The 14,217-nt window shown below is 33.6% G+C and overlaps 1 protein-coding gene across 1 annotated transcript; it reads left to right on the top strand.

Annotated features, from left to right (window-relative positions):
- The first annotated feature begins 3,717 nt into the window (after positions 1-3,717).
- On the top strand, positions 3,718-5,934 carry LOC107810946 (uncharacterized). The gene is made up of 2 exons (XM_016635782.2): positions 3,718-4,688; positions 5,080-5,934. Exons 1-2 carry the CDS (start codon positions 4,058-4,060, stop codon positions 5,709-5,711), a joined length of 1,263 nt encoding a protein of 420 aa, XP_016491268.1. The 5' UTR covers positions 3,718-4,057; the 3' UTR covers positions 5,712-5,934.
- The last annotated feature ends 8,283 nt before the right edge of the window (positions 5,935-14,217 follow it).

Genomic DNA, 14,217 nt, shown 5'->3' with positions numbered 1-14,217 from the left:
GAAGGGAAAGAAAGCAATTGGGTGCAAATGGGTATTTGCAAAGAAAGAAGGATTTCCTAACCAAGTAGATGTTCGCTACAAAGCAAGATTGGTGGCCAAAGGATATGCTCAAAAGGAGGGAATTGATTACAATGAAGTGTTTTCTCCAGTTGTAAAACATTCCTCCATTAGAATTATGTTGGCTTTGGTAGCACAATTGGATTTGGAACTAGTTCAGATGGATGTAAAAACTGCGTTTTTACATGGAAACTTGGAGGAGGAAATCTACATGACTCAGCCAGAAGGATTCAAAGTTGCTGGAAAAGAAAATATGGTGTGCAAACTTGAAAAATCGTTGTACGGATTGAAACAATCTTCTAGACAATGGTACAAGCGATTTGACGAGTTTATGTTGCGGCAAGGGTACAAGAGAAGCAAATACGATCATTGTGTGTATTTGCACAAGCTTAAAGATGGTTCCTTTGTATATCTTCTCCTATATGTTGATGATATGTTGATAGCTTCCAAGAATTTGGAAGAAATTGATAAGTTGAAGATTCAACTGAAGAAGGAGTTCGAGATGAAGGATTTGGGTGAGGCAAAGAAAATTCTTGGCATGGAGATAATTAGAGATAGACGTTTAAAGAAACTCTGTTTATCTCAAAAAGAATATTTGAAGAGAGTACTTCAACGTTTTGGCATAGATGACAAGACTAAGCCAGTTAGTACTCCACTTGCTTCCCATTTTAAGCTAAGTACTACTATGTCGCCAATGGATGAAGCTGAACGAAAGTATATGTCAAAGGTACCATACGCAAATGCTGTTGGTAGCTTGATGTATGCAATGGTTTGCACAAGGCCTGACATTTCACAAGCTGTTGGAGTTATTAGCAGATATATGCATAATCCAAGGAAGGAGCATTGGCAAGCTGTGAAGTGGATTCTACGGTATATTCATAATACTGTAGATGTCGGGTTAGTTTTTGAGCAGGAAGACAATCAGTCTGTAGTTGGATATTGTGACTCAGATTTTGCGGGTGATATGGACAAACGAAGATCAACTACTGGTTATGTGTTTACTTTTGCAAAGGCACCAGTTAGTTGGAAGTCTACTTTGCAGTCAACAGTTGCTTTGTCTACAACAGAGGCAGAGTACATGGCTATTACAGATGCTGTGAAAGAGGCAATTTGGCTTCAAGGATTGCTAAAGGAGCTTGGTGTTGAACAAAAAGGTATCACAATTTTTTGTGATAGTCAAAGTGCTATTCAATTAGCAAAGAACCAAGTTTATCATGCAAGGACGAAGCACATTGATGTTCGGTATCATTTCGTACGAGAAATCATAGAAGAAGGTGGAGTCACGGTGAAGAAAATTCATACTACAGAGAATCCTGCTAATATGCTGACAAAGGTGGTGACTGCGGTCAAGTTTCAACATTGTTTGGATTTGATCAACATTGTTGAACACTGAAGATTGAAGATGAAGACACAACCAAAATTTGTTATTGAGAGAGAATTGAAAATGTGGAATTTTGCCAAGGTGGAGATTTGTTGAAGTTTGGCAAAATGCCAAAGTCCCACATTGGTTGGGAGTTAAGTTTGGAGGGGATTTTTCCCCTATAAAAGAAGACCTAATGTTTAGGATTGAGACACACCTCTCATTTGCCTTCTCATCTGTTTAAGGCATTTGTATCTTCTCTCTTTAGTATTATTTCACTTGTATTTTGGAGTGGAATAAAATATTTGGTTGTGTCCGAGGAGTAGGCAGAATTAGCCGAACCTCGTAAATTCTGGTGTTCCCTTTATTATTGCTTTATTGTCTTATTTATTATTTGGTGGCTGTCATAATTTTTGGTATAGTAGTTGTGACTTATTCACACTCTATACATTTGGCTTCCGCAACACCCTTGACACAATAAGGGCATTAGTTAAGATAGTAGAATTATCAAATCAAACCAATTGTGTTGGGTTATTAAATCTCAAGACCAAACCAAACCAATAAAACTCGGTTTTTCTATCTCGTTTTTTTCGGGTTTTCTCGGGTTTTTGGGTTATTCGGGGTTTTGATTTTTTTTTTCCGGTAAAATCTTCGTAGAACAAAACATATAACGTATGCTCAAAATATTTCTTTAATCCTAGTAAGATACAAATATATAAAGTATTTTCCAAGAAAATAATACAAAATATGAGATGTGTCATGACATTATCCTAAAATATTCAACAATAAAGATAATAAATTATGTAATATAAATATTACTAATTAAAAAGCCATATTAAAAATAAACATAATCTAAAAGTACTAAGTCATGCTAAAATAAATAAACTAATAAGGGAATATTAATTACATGACTAAACGCTAAAGAAAAATAGAAATAGGTTATGCAAAACTAATAGGTTTTTTATCTAAATTATTGCAAAACAAAAAATAGACATTCAATACATCCCCCTTCGTAATATTGAATTGAATATCTTTTGTTAGCATTAGTATTGATTTGATTTTGGTTTGAGCTTTTGTTAGCATTATTTAATTTATTAATATTAATGGTTATAAAACTTATTGGAGCATTAAAGTTCTAAGTTCAACCTTGAAATAATACCTTAAAATATAAAATTATGAAATTTTTAAGAAATTTTTATAAATTATACCACAATAAATAAGTATATTTATATATTAAATATATCTAAAATTTCTATATATGTAATGTCTGGTTGGTTTGGTTTCGGTTTGACTTTCTTTAGTTAAAACCAAACCAAACCAATTATGGTCGGGTTTTTTTCCAACACCAAACCAAATCAAACCAAACCATAGTCGAGTTTTTTTTTCTTGATTTGACTCAAATTATCGGGTTGGTGCGATTTGTCGGTTTCCTCTGTACACCCTAGTTCTGGCTTTTGGGAGAGTGCAGGTATACAAACTCAACATTCACCACTGGTGATTTTGGGTACTGTTGTAGTCCTCGTAATTAAATTGTTTTTTATGATTTCACTTGGTACGTTTCATTCTTTAAATTTTCTCAAGTGTAGCCTCTCTATATAGATTTTTTTTTTGTTTTGTTTCATTTCATCTTTAAAACAACAAACATTCATTAAAAGTTCTAATTGATGGATGCATTTACATGTTTATGTAGTACTTTATTACCTTCTGTTGTCGTGTCTTTGTACTCTTTTGGTTTGTCCTTCAAATTTTTTCAACAATTAATCTAAATTTCCATATTAAAATATTCCATGTCCACACACAGATGTCACATGCCTCCTAACTCTAGATTGTCAATAACTAACAACTCACTGTATTTAATTTAATTTCTGGACCAAGGACCATGCATTTATTCCACATTGTCTACGTGTTTATTCTCAATTCTAATCCTACTGCATTGATCTCAATTAATATGACACTCTTCTAGTTCGGAATGCCCTCATATTTACATGCTTAATGTACTTATTATTTTTATAAATTTTACAAATTACTAGACTTCAAATTTTTTTAAATTAACAAGTTTAAATTTTGACGCAATTAATTCTACTATTTATAAGATATACAAATCAAATTAATATTTTAAATTCTGTATTCAATCAAATGAAATGGGAAGAGGGCGTAATTGTCTTTTCCCTTTAGATGTACTATGACCAATTAGTTTGTATATTAATGTCACGTTGTGGGATGATTCTACGGCAGAGTTCTTCTTTCCCATTGAATAATATCGCTATCATTAATTAACCCGCAATTAAAGACCATAACTTAGATGCTGATTTATCTAATGAATGTTAGAATATTAAACGTGTTGTGTTGGTTTCATTGCTTGGAAATCTGAATAATGTATCTGAAGAAGTTTCCATAAATTTAGACCTTAGTATACTACAGTATTTATTATGGTTAGTACATTATAGGACACAAAATTACAGAAATGGTGACTTTCCTATTCAAATTGGAAAAAATATATGGAGGGAAGATTTCCTTTCTTAACAAATTTTTTTCCTTCCCAATACCAATAGTTTATACTCCAAACTTTTGATCAATGTATATTTTCAAGATTTCTTTAGTTTGAAGGTCAAAGAAGAAGACAGGAGGAGGAAAAAAAAAATGCCAGCAGTTTGGTTTGCTTTAAAGAGATCATTACAGTGCAAATCAGAGCTAAGAGATGTTCATGATCCAAGAATTGATGGCAAAAATTTAAGCAAAATATCGACGAAAAAGACGGTAAGTAGATCAGGTTGTTCAAGGTCAATAGCAAATCTGAAAGATGTTATACATGGAAGTAAAAGGCATATGGAGAAGCCACCATTACAAAGTCCAAGATCTATTGGAAGCAGTGAGCTTTTGAATCCAATTACACATGAAGTTGTGTTAAGCAATTCAACATGTGAACTCAAGATTACTAGTTGTAATTTCCATGATGGTAATGGGAGTAGTGGAAATAATGTTGAGAGTATTTCTGCTTTTATGGGTACCTTAAAACCAGGGACACCTGGTCCAGGAGGACACCATATTGGATCTTCAAGAAAATATAGAGGTTTTGGTAGCCCTATAAGAAAAGGGTCACCTGGGAATTTATCAAGAAAAGCAGGGTCTGGATTTGGTGGTATTGTTTCTAGGCCTAAGGCTTCTTCTGGTGCAGATTCTCATGGTTTTTCAGCTCTGAATTGTCATAAATGTGGTGAACAATTTGCTAAATTTGAAGCTGTTGAAGCACATCATCTCTCCAAACATGCTGGTATTTATATCTATCTTGCTTATTGTTAATGTTTACCTTTTTACCGGTCCAACTATCTGGTATCTGAATTCCTGCCGGGTAAGTCCACTAGATGGAAAAAGCTTCCAACCAAAAAGTTATCGAACTCGAGATATCTGATTAATGATGGAGAGATCTAAGTTCTCAACTATACCACTGCCTTTGGTGGTATTGCTAATGTTTACCAATTGCCTTTGATGAGTAAATTAATGAGTAATTGTATCTAATCCATTTTCTTGAAGTTGGTTCAAATTTCTGTTTTCAGTGCAGCAATTAAAGAACATTCTTTCTAATACTTCTCTTGAATGATTTCAGTACATATTAATTTTTTGTGAATTTGTTGCCTTAAAGCATATTCTTGTTTGTTTTGCAGTAACTGAACTTATTGAAGGGGATTCCTCAAGGAAAATTGTAGAGATAATATGCAGAACAAGCTGTTCAAAGCCTGAAAACAATTCAAATGGGATAGTGAGAATCTTGAAGGTTCACAATATGCAGAAAGTACTAGCTCAATTCGAGGAGTATCGCGAATTAGTAAAGATCAAAGCCAGCAAACTTGCCAAGAAACATCCTCGTTGCTTAGCCGATGGAAATGAGCTATTAAGATTCTATGGCACAACTGTTGAATGTTCTCTTGGTATGAATGGTTCTTCTAGCCTATGTACATCAGAAAAATGCAAAGTTTGCAGGATTCTAAGACATGGATTCTCAATCAAGAAGGAAATTAATGGTGGGGTTGCAGTTTTTACAGCTTCTACAAGTGGAAGAGCATTAGAGGCAATTGAGGAAAATGATGATAATATATCTTTGAGAAAGGCTCTAATAGTATGCAGAGTGATTGCTGGTAGGGTGCATAGACCTTTGGAAAATGTTCAAGAATTGATTGGTCAATCAGGGTTTGATTCATTGGCTGGAAAAGTAGGACTCTACTCAAATATTGAAGAACTCTATTTGCTCAATTCTAAAGCTTTGCTTCCATGCTTTGTGGTAATCTGCAAATCATAAAAACACAAGGTGATTGAGCCATTCTTTCATGTAATTCAATTGAAGTTCTGAATATTTGTTCATCCATCCAATCATTCCTTTTTTTTGGGGGTAGTTTTTTTCCTCTTTCTATTTCTTATTAGAGAAGCATTCTGTTCTTAACAAGTGTAAATTTATTCTTTTGCAATGAGGTACATGTGATTTTTACTTGCTACTTGCTAGTGAAATGTTCTTAGATCTACTCTATACCGATAAAGACATGTGACCATAACACTTGCATAACTTGTCACCGGTCGCGAGAGATTAGAATTGGAAAAAAAAAAGTGTATAAGAGGTGTTAAGATACGGTATACTTAGAGATGTTCTACATTAATTGTGAATATTACGCAGCATTAATTTTGGATTTACCTTAATTGTAGCATATTTTGTTTCCTTTTATTTCATAAATTTCTGTATAAATACCCGTGTAATCTCTTGTATTTTGATCAAATAAGTTGAGACATTCCTTCTCCCTAAGTTTAAATTCTTAAAGTAGAAGTTCAAACGGTTTAATAATTTTGATTCTAGTTGTTGTATTATTCATATCCACCTTATTCAAATCACCAACTGGACGGTTCCATAATCTCATAAATACAGTATGAAATGGACATATCAAATTTGAATTGGAACGTCAGTAAAAGCCAAAATTTGTTCTTACAAGTTAGTAGAACTTAACCTGCACGATTCAGTAGGATATTAATTCAGGGGAACATACTCATTCATTAACTTTTGTCTTTCTGTATGAATAATGACGCTGGATTTCCTGTTATTTTTTTACAATTAGTACTGTTCTTTGGGTCAAAGTCGAAATACAAATAGATACAGGTAACCTTTGTAATAGTCCTTGGGAAATACAAGAACAGAGTAGTATGCATTTATTTTATGGATTGGACTGCACAAAAATTGGAAATAAATTCTGATACTGACTTGCATTTATCTCCCATAAAAGTTGGTCCTATGGGTCATTTTACTTTGGTAGTAGTCAATTTCAAACAAGAAGGCAGAAACAAACAATCCCAGCACATCAATTCTTGCTAAATTTTGCATGTCAAGAAGCATATGCTGATACGCATTGTTTAAAATTGCATAATTTGGACCTCTATAGCGTAACAGAAATCCTATAATACAAGTGTATTTTTGGGTCTTCATCAACACAACAAATTCTCTGTCTTTGTTTTTCATGTTTTATGTCTTGTTGTCCCCTCCATAATGTGGCTTTCATACTTCTCATTTTCATGTAGCTAAGCTTTTCCTTTCTTTCTTTTATCCTTGAGGAAGGAAAATTTAACCCTACTACAGTCTTATTTATTTTAATTCTTGGGATATTCTCCAAGGATGAAAGAAAAAAAAGATATTCTCCAAGGCACTGCATTGAAATTACAATACACACTTTTTGATAAGAAGGAACACATTTTTGTTTTCCAAAAAACTTGACTTATTTTCTTAAAAATATTTCTATAAAAGATGCTCTCCAATATTTGATCGGAGATTGGAAAATCTCTTTTTTTTAGAAGTTTTATTAAAGATTGATAATAATGTAGCAGATTGGATAGTTATCTAATGAACTTCTTTAGTGCTAAAGATTGATAATCATCTTTAAATGTTTGAGAGGCGGATCTAAGATTTAAGTTTTATGTGTTCAAACTTTAAGGTTTTTAGCATTAAACTCACTGTATTTTTAAAGTTATGTGTTAATATTGTTATATATTATAATATTAGTAAATTTTTACACATAAATTTATGCTCCGCGTTAAAAGTATTAGGTTCAGTTGAATGCGGTGCAAGAGGCGGAGCCAGAATTTAAACCCTATGAGCTCAACTTTTAAAACTCTAGCATTGAACCCTTATACTTTTAAAATTTATGGGTTCATATCTACTATTTTTGCAATTTCAATAAATTTTTACATATAAATTTTTAGTCCGCATCAAATATTATAGGTTCAATTGAACCCATCGGTAATGCATTACATTTGACACTACCGGGTATCGATTTATTGCATCCGCCTCTGGTTGTGAAGGAAAATGATTTCTTCCCAAAAGTAAAATGAGTTATTTTTCGAGAAATTTTCAAAAACCACTATTGTTTATTGGCTATTTACTTTCTATAGCTACCACATATATAATTACTTTATATAGTTACTATTTATTTGTTACGCGACTGTACTCATGAATACAGTAGTGGAATTCGCCTAAAAATAGGGGAATCCAGATGTGCGACTGTATTCGCTGTATTCTCGCTACTGCATTCACGAATACAATAGCGAAATTCGCCTAAAATTCAAATAACAAAAAAATCAAGAAATAGGGTGTATACCGTTATATTCAATTCAACTGTATATATTGTATTCAATTAATAGATATTCATTATTCACTATTATACATTGTATTCAATTCAACTGTATTCAAACAACAAAAAATCACAAAATATAGTAATATTCGGCTGTATTCAAAAAATACAAACCTTCAGAATATGTAAATACAAGCGAAATATTGTATTTATACAAAATATAATGTATTTGAGTGTATTTGCACACAATACAATATATTTGTATCACTATATGTGCCTAAATAGCAAAGAAGAGAAGAAGGTTCGTCGGAGATGACGCTTTTCGTCCAAGCAAAATAATATATACATTGTATCAACTAAAAATAATCTGGCCCTCAAATCTTCTCTGGCGTAGCCATAGCCAGATCTAGAATTTTTGGCGGCGATAGAAAACAATATTTAGTTCCAGAGGTTGATTTGGAGGGACAATCAAATTGTTGTTTTTCAGCAGCTATGAGTTCTGCCCACAAATCAACTGCGTTTCAAATTCCACCATGTTAGTACTATCCTAAGCATCTGAATCGAGATGGAAAATTAATCGGAGGCTGGAAAAGTTTTTACCCACTCGAGAAGTCATGGTTTTGCTCGAAGAGAGATAGAAGGAAGAGAGAGGAAGAACTCAAGTGGCGTATTTCATGCCTCAATAGTAAATAAATACCTATTTTGCTATAAAATAAAAAAGATAGCTATAAGTAATAATTATTTAAAATTATTTTGGTTCATAATAAATACAGTGTAATAATTTGATATATGAGGTAAAATTTCCTTACTTTTCCTCTTTAGTAGAAAATAATTCCACTGGAAGATATTCTCTATTAATCAAACACAAAATAATAATTTATCTTTTTGAAAAATATTTTCCATCTTACCAAACACATTAATGATATGTTTGTGTCTTCTACATTTTACTACATACCCTTTCGGAGAATGAACCTCGTTAAATAACACAGGTAATAAGGAAAACTAACAAAAACAAAAAGAATGTAGGGCAAATTCCTATGGGAAGATTTTGTAAAACGATTATTTTCCTATGGGAAGAAAAAATGGTTAGAGAAAAAATATTAAACGCCGAAAGATACGTTTTAATATGATTGGGAGAAGAGTACCTTCACATTAGTTCAATTGAAATAAACTAGTTTGGAAATAATCAAAAAAAATCCTATGTTTAATTTCCCCTTGCTAAGTGGTGCCCACTCGCCAACCCCTTAATAATAGAATTATTTTTACAAATGTGTTATGAAACAATAAAAGAAAAAGAAAAGTATTGCAGAGAAAACAGAGAGGGATGATTCTTATTGATTTGAGGTCAATTATAATGGAATATGACTCTTCTATTTATAGGGAAAGAGCGATTTAGGCACCAAGTAAAATCCCTACAATCTCTCTAAACTATAGACATTCACCTTAAATAAAACTCTATTTATAACACTCCCCCTTGAATATCTATTCAACAGATAATGTGCCTCGTTAAAACCTTAACTAAAATAAAATCCAGTGGGAAAAAAATTCTAGTAAAGGAAAAAGAGTACACATATTTAACAATACGCTTTTTGGTTGCCTTGTTAAAAATCTTGCAAGGAAAACCCAGTGGGACAAAACCTTGTTAGGGAAAAAGAGTACAATACGTATTAAGTCCCCCCTGATGAGAGCATCAATTCACATCTTTGAGCCTTCACATTCCAATGATGTGCATCATCTTCAAAAGATCGTTGGTAGAGATTTGATAAATAAATCAGCCATATTAACTTGAATAAATATGTTGCACCTTGAAATCACCATTCTTGATAGATATGTAATATCTTCATAAAATGTTGTGGAATGGCCTCTTCAATATCTCCATAGAGATTCCCGCAATCATATTATCATGCTTATAGTTATTGCAAAATACATATGTGCACAAATTGCACTTAGGATGTAGTACTTCATGACCAAGAATTCTACATGCTTTAAGCGATTTGAATCCTTCAGGGATTGTCATATAAGTTAAATCGTATAAGCCATTTAAAAAGATTTTAGATGCATATCAAGTTTTCATGTCATGATAGACAAATAAGATAGATAAAGGTGATATCACACACTATTGACTTTATACTTTCAAGTGTTTGAACCACATGTCCAAAACTACATATCTTTCATATGAAACCAATTCTACTTGAATTGTATCACTTCCATTTGGCCAATATTTGTGTCTGTATTCGACAAACTTAAGATCCTCCTCTATACTTAACTCTATGATAGATGTCGTCGACAAACATTTTATATCTGTTCCAACCTCCTTATTTTCATATAGACATAACATAGAGATCTCTCCATTCATATATTCAGGCACCTGAATCTCTCATGAGATTTTATGAAGTGTTATGTCATGTGATCTTCTATATCACTTGCCTCCTTATTATGATCATTTTGATCATTTGCTCATCTTCTTTATCAAGAAGTTTATTTGAAACCGATTTGTCTATGCACTTTAAACGTACCATAGACTTTGTCCTTCTAGGACTTATTTTAATAGGAGCATTTACAGTGAGAATATAGTTACTTTCTTTGGGTCAGCAAATGCGTTTGGCATACTTTGAAATATATTACAGATGAATTATCTTTTTATGAACTTCAAGTTCATATTATTTTATTCGAGGATCTAGATGTACACATGATAATTCATTCCACATAACTTTTTGTTGACTGTTTATTATGTTCTCCCCTCATGTTAGAAAAACTAACTTTTTTTCTCAACTTTGAGAACCCATCTTTGTGCATTATGATGTTAATCAAAATATACACCGCACATCAATAATAATAAGATGGAATTATTTGATTCCTAATCCTGAACCACTTGTAAGGGGAGAATGTAATATACTTTCGTATATAACGTATATCAAACTGATATATATATATATATATATATATATATATATATATATATATATATATATATATTTTTGTTCTTATAAGCAATAGTTTAGCTATTAAGTGGAGGCACTCAATAAATCATTTTGCTAAATCAACGGTGATATAAACCAACTTATCAAGATAAACTATCTTGAATAGAAAATGTGGAAATTATGCTCGAAATTAAATTTCTGAGCAAGTTACCTCGCAAACACCGGTCAGGTTGTGGGTTAATAATAATCGCACATTTAATCATCTCATAGATGCATCTTATGTGGTATACATGGCAGGTGAATGAGCTCATATTCACCTTTGATATTTCTAGCATTCATGGGATTCATTCCTAGTTTAGTTGGTCTCTTAATTAATGAGAACAAGCAACATAAGAGAATTCATAAAGAACTTTCAAGTTCTTTAATATTTACTCATGTGAATTCTCTTTTATTTTGCACATCATACTTAAATTAACATAGCTAAACCAATTATGCCAACTGCATATGTGAGCACATGATTTTTGCCCTATGAAAACTACTCCCAAAAATTCAAAATAAAATAGTTTGGTGTTGTTTGTGATTTAATTGTATTGTTGTCTGTACATGTTTATTTCTACTTTAATTAAGAAAAATACAAAAAATATGTGTTGCATGTGCATTTAGGAGTTAATTATGCATTTTTGGAATTAATTAAACCATGTCCTACTTTAAAGAATGAAAATCACAAAAAAATATGAATTCTGGTAGTTTTGCCATTTTTATTGTTTAATTGTGCAATTTTATTTTTTCGATCTCGTGTGTTAATTGTTGTTAAGGGTTAATTAATATCTTTTTAAAATAATTTTGGTTTTACAAGTCAATTTAGGAATTTTTGGTTTTAGCCTTTTAGGAATTAAAAAGAAAATAGAAGAGAAAGAAGAAAACAATAGAAATTTCGGACTGGGCCAGTTTTGAGAAGGAAACATTCCGGACCAATGTCACACCCCATGTCCAGGCCCAACCGGCCGGTCCAAGAGACCATACCAAACGATGCCGTTTCATCGCCAATCAATCTCGACCGTTCAATCATCCAATCCAACGGTCCAAGATTCCCCTCCCATAACCCGTCTCCAGCCCGACCCGCTTACCCCGAACTACACCCGCCCCAGCTAAGCCTAAACGACCCAGTTTGGCTTAAGTGGCTTAATCCGGACCGTTGGTTCCCATCATCCAACGGCCCAGATTAATCACCTGATTCCAATATATCAAAACACCCAAACCCCCTCTCACCCGCCTCATTTCCACCCCTTCGTCTCCAAGAACCAGAAACCAAACGACCCTCCACCAAACCCTATACGCCCTCGTACCCCATCGCCTGAAAGCCGGCGGCAACAACGCCGGTGACCACGAAACTAACACCAAGGCACCCCCTGACCACCCTCGTTACAGATCTGTTAACCGCTTGCCTCGAATCAACCTCCAGCTTCTCGAATCTTCAATCGAAGATTCGAGCAGGACGTAGATCTACCCCAACCAGTCCCAAACTCATACCGGACATGTCCCTGACCTCCCTCGTCACCAAACCACCGTTGGTTTGGTTCGAATCAGACCAGAACCACTCGAGCCCCAAATCAAACCCCCAAGAACCCTAGAAAGCCAGAGGTTGAAATCCGTCCCAACTAAAGGATGGTTTAGGGTCTAATCGACTTTAGTCGAAGTGTTCTCAGTTGAGAACACTCGATTAAGGTCCGTTCGACCTCAAACAGTTCGAGTTTGAGTTCGAATCAGGGTCGTCCACGTCCCGACTTCTTGAGGTATTTTCCCTTTCCTGTTTGTTCCAGTTTGTGTTTGTTTATTCTGTTTATTTGTTTAGTTTAGTTTTATTGGTTTTTCTTTTGTCGACTGATTCAGCCCATCTTCAATGACCCTTTATTTGGTCAAACTTTTTCTGGTCATGGTTAATGAATGTGATAAAACTATATAATCGATTTGAATGAGTGTCGTCGATTAGTTAAGTTTTTATTATGAATCCCTGTTTCCATCAATACGATTCCTGTGTGCATGTTCGATTCTTATTTTCTATTGATTGTATGTGTTGTAATTCGTGTAGTCGATTAAATAAGTGTCGTCGGTTAGTTTACATGCTTCAATTCTGATTAAATAACCTGATGATAATGTGATTCGTACTGCTTCAATTCTGACTGAATCGTGGTTCTTCTGTTGATGCCATTTGATCTGATTTAAATTCTACTTTGAACGGTTATTTGAATTCGAATTGAATTGGTTATAGCTGAAAGATGTAGTATAAATTAAAGGGTTTAAGGTAGGACATTAAGTCACAGGGGTTTTCAGGGGTATTTTGGGGTTTTAAAAGAGTTGAAAGGGTTAGTGTTAGTGGTCTGACCATGAGGGAACTTAATTGACCATTAAACTAATATTTTGTCTAGTAGTAGTGGCCTGGGAAACATAATAGCATGGGGATTAATGGAATATTATAAGCTGCCCATGCCTTTGGTTCAAGACACATGATAATGGGCTGTAAGAGAATATCATGTGCAAAAGATGGTGGTGGTATTAGTTTAAGTGCTTTTGAGAGGGGTAAGGGTCTGTTTTTTTTGGGCAGATAAATAGAGTCACTGAGGACAGATTTAGGGGCTGGAATTTTGATAAAGGATAGTGGTTTTTTGGAATTTGAAAAAGGTATGAGTTTTTACACGGGATTAATTCTGAAAAATCTGGAGAGAGACATTGAGAGGACTTTTTGGGCAGTAAGGGTTGAGAGTCAAAAACAAATAGAAAAAGTCCAAAGATAGGCACACACTGCCTGACTTTGAAAAAGATTGAGAAAACCTACTGTTGCATTAGTTTCCTGAAGTCAAATTAGAATTCCAGTTGATGAGTTGCGTGTTTCTAGCTTGATTTCTGATTGTGAGAATCTCAGAGGTTCCCTGGTTGGTTTTCTAGTGATTCTGGGTTTATTCAGGCTTGGTTTTGAGTCAGTTTTTGGTAATTCTGTTTGGTTTTACACACTTCTGGATTTCTGGTTCGTCACTTGGGTCTGTTCGTTGTTCTATATTACTGGGCATTGTACTGCTGCATTGTTGCTCACATTTCTGTTGCTGCTGACTTCTTCTTCTTCTTCTTCTTCTTCTTCTTCTTCTTCTTCTTCTTCTTCTTCTTCTTCTTCTTCTTCTTCTTCTTCTTCTTCTTCTTCTTGTTATATTTCAAACATCCAGGTACATATTCTGTAATCTTCAAGTTTTGTGGACATGAAATGAAATGCTGTGTAAAATGAAGTCTG

This window comes from Nicotiana tabacum, chromosome 3, assembly GCF_000715075.1.
Source record: "Nicotiana tabacum cultivar K326 chromosome 3, ASM71507v2, whole genome shotgun sequence".
Lineage (NCBI taxonomy): Eukaryota > Viridiplantae > Streptophyta > Magnoliopsida > Solanales > Solanaceae > Nicotiana > Nicotiana tabacum.
Note: the sequence above shows the minus strand (reverse complement) of the source record. Positions and strands in the feature narration are given on the sequence as shown.

Coding starts and splice junctions, on each gene's coding strand:
- LOC107810946 (XM_016635782.2), top strand. CDS start 4,058: ATGCCAGCAGTTTGGTTTGCTTTAAAGAGATCATTACAGTGCAAATCA. Junction 4,689..5,079: donor TCATCTCTCCAAACATGCTG/GTATTTATATCT, acceptor TTTGTTTTGCAG/TAACTGAACTTATTGAAGGG.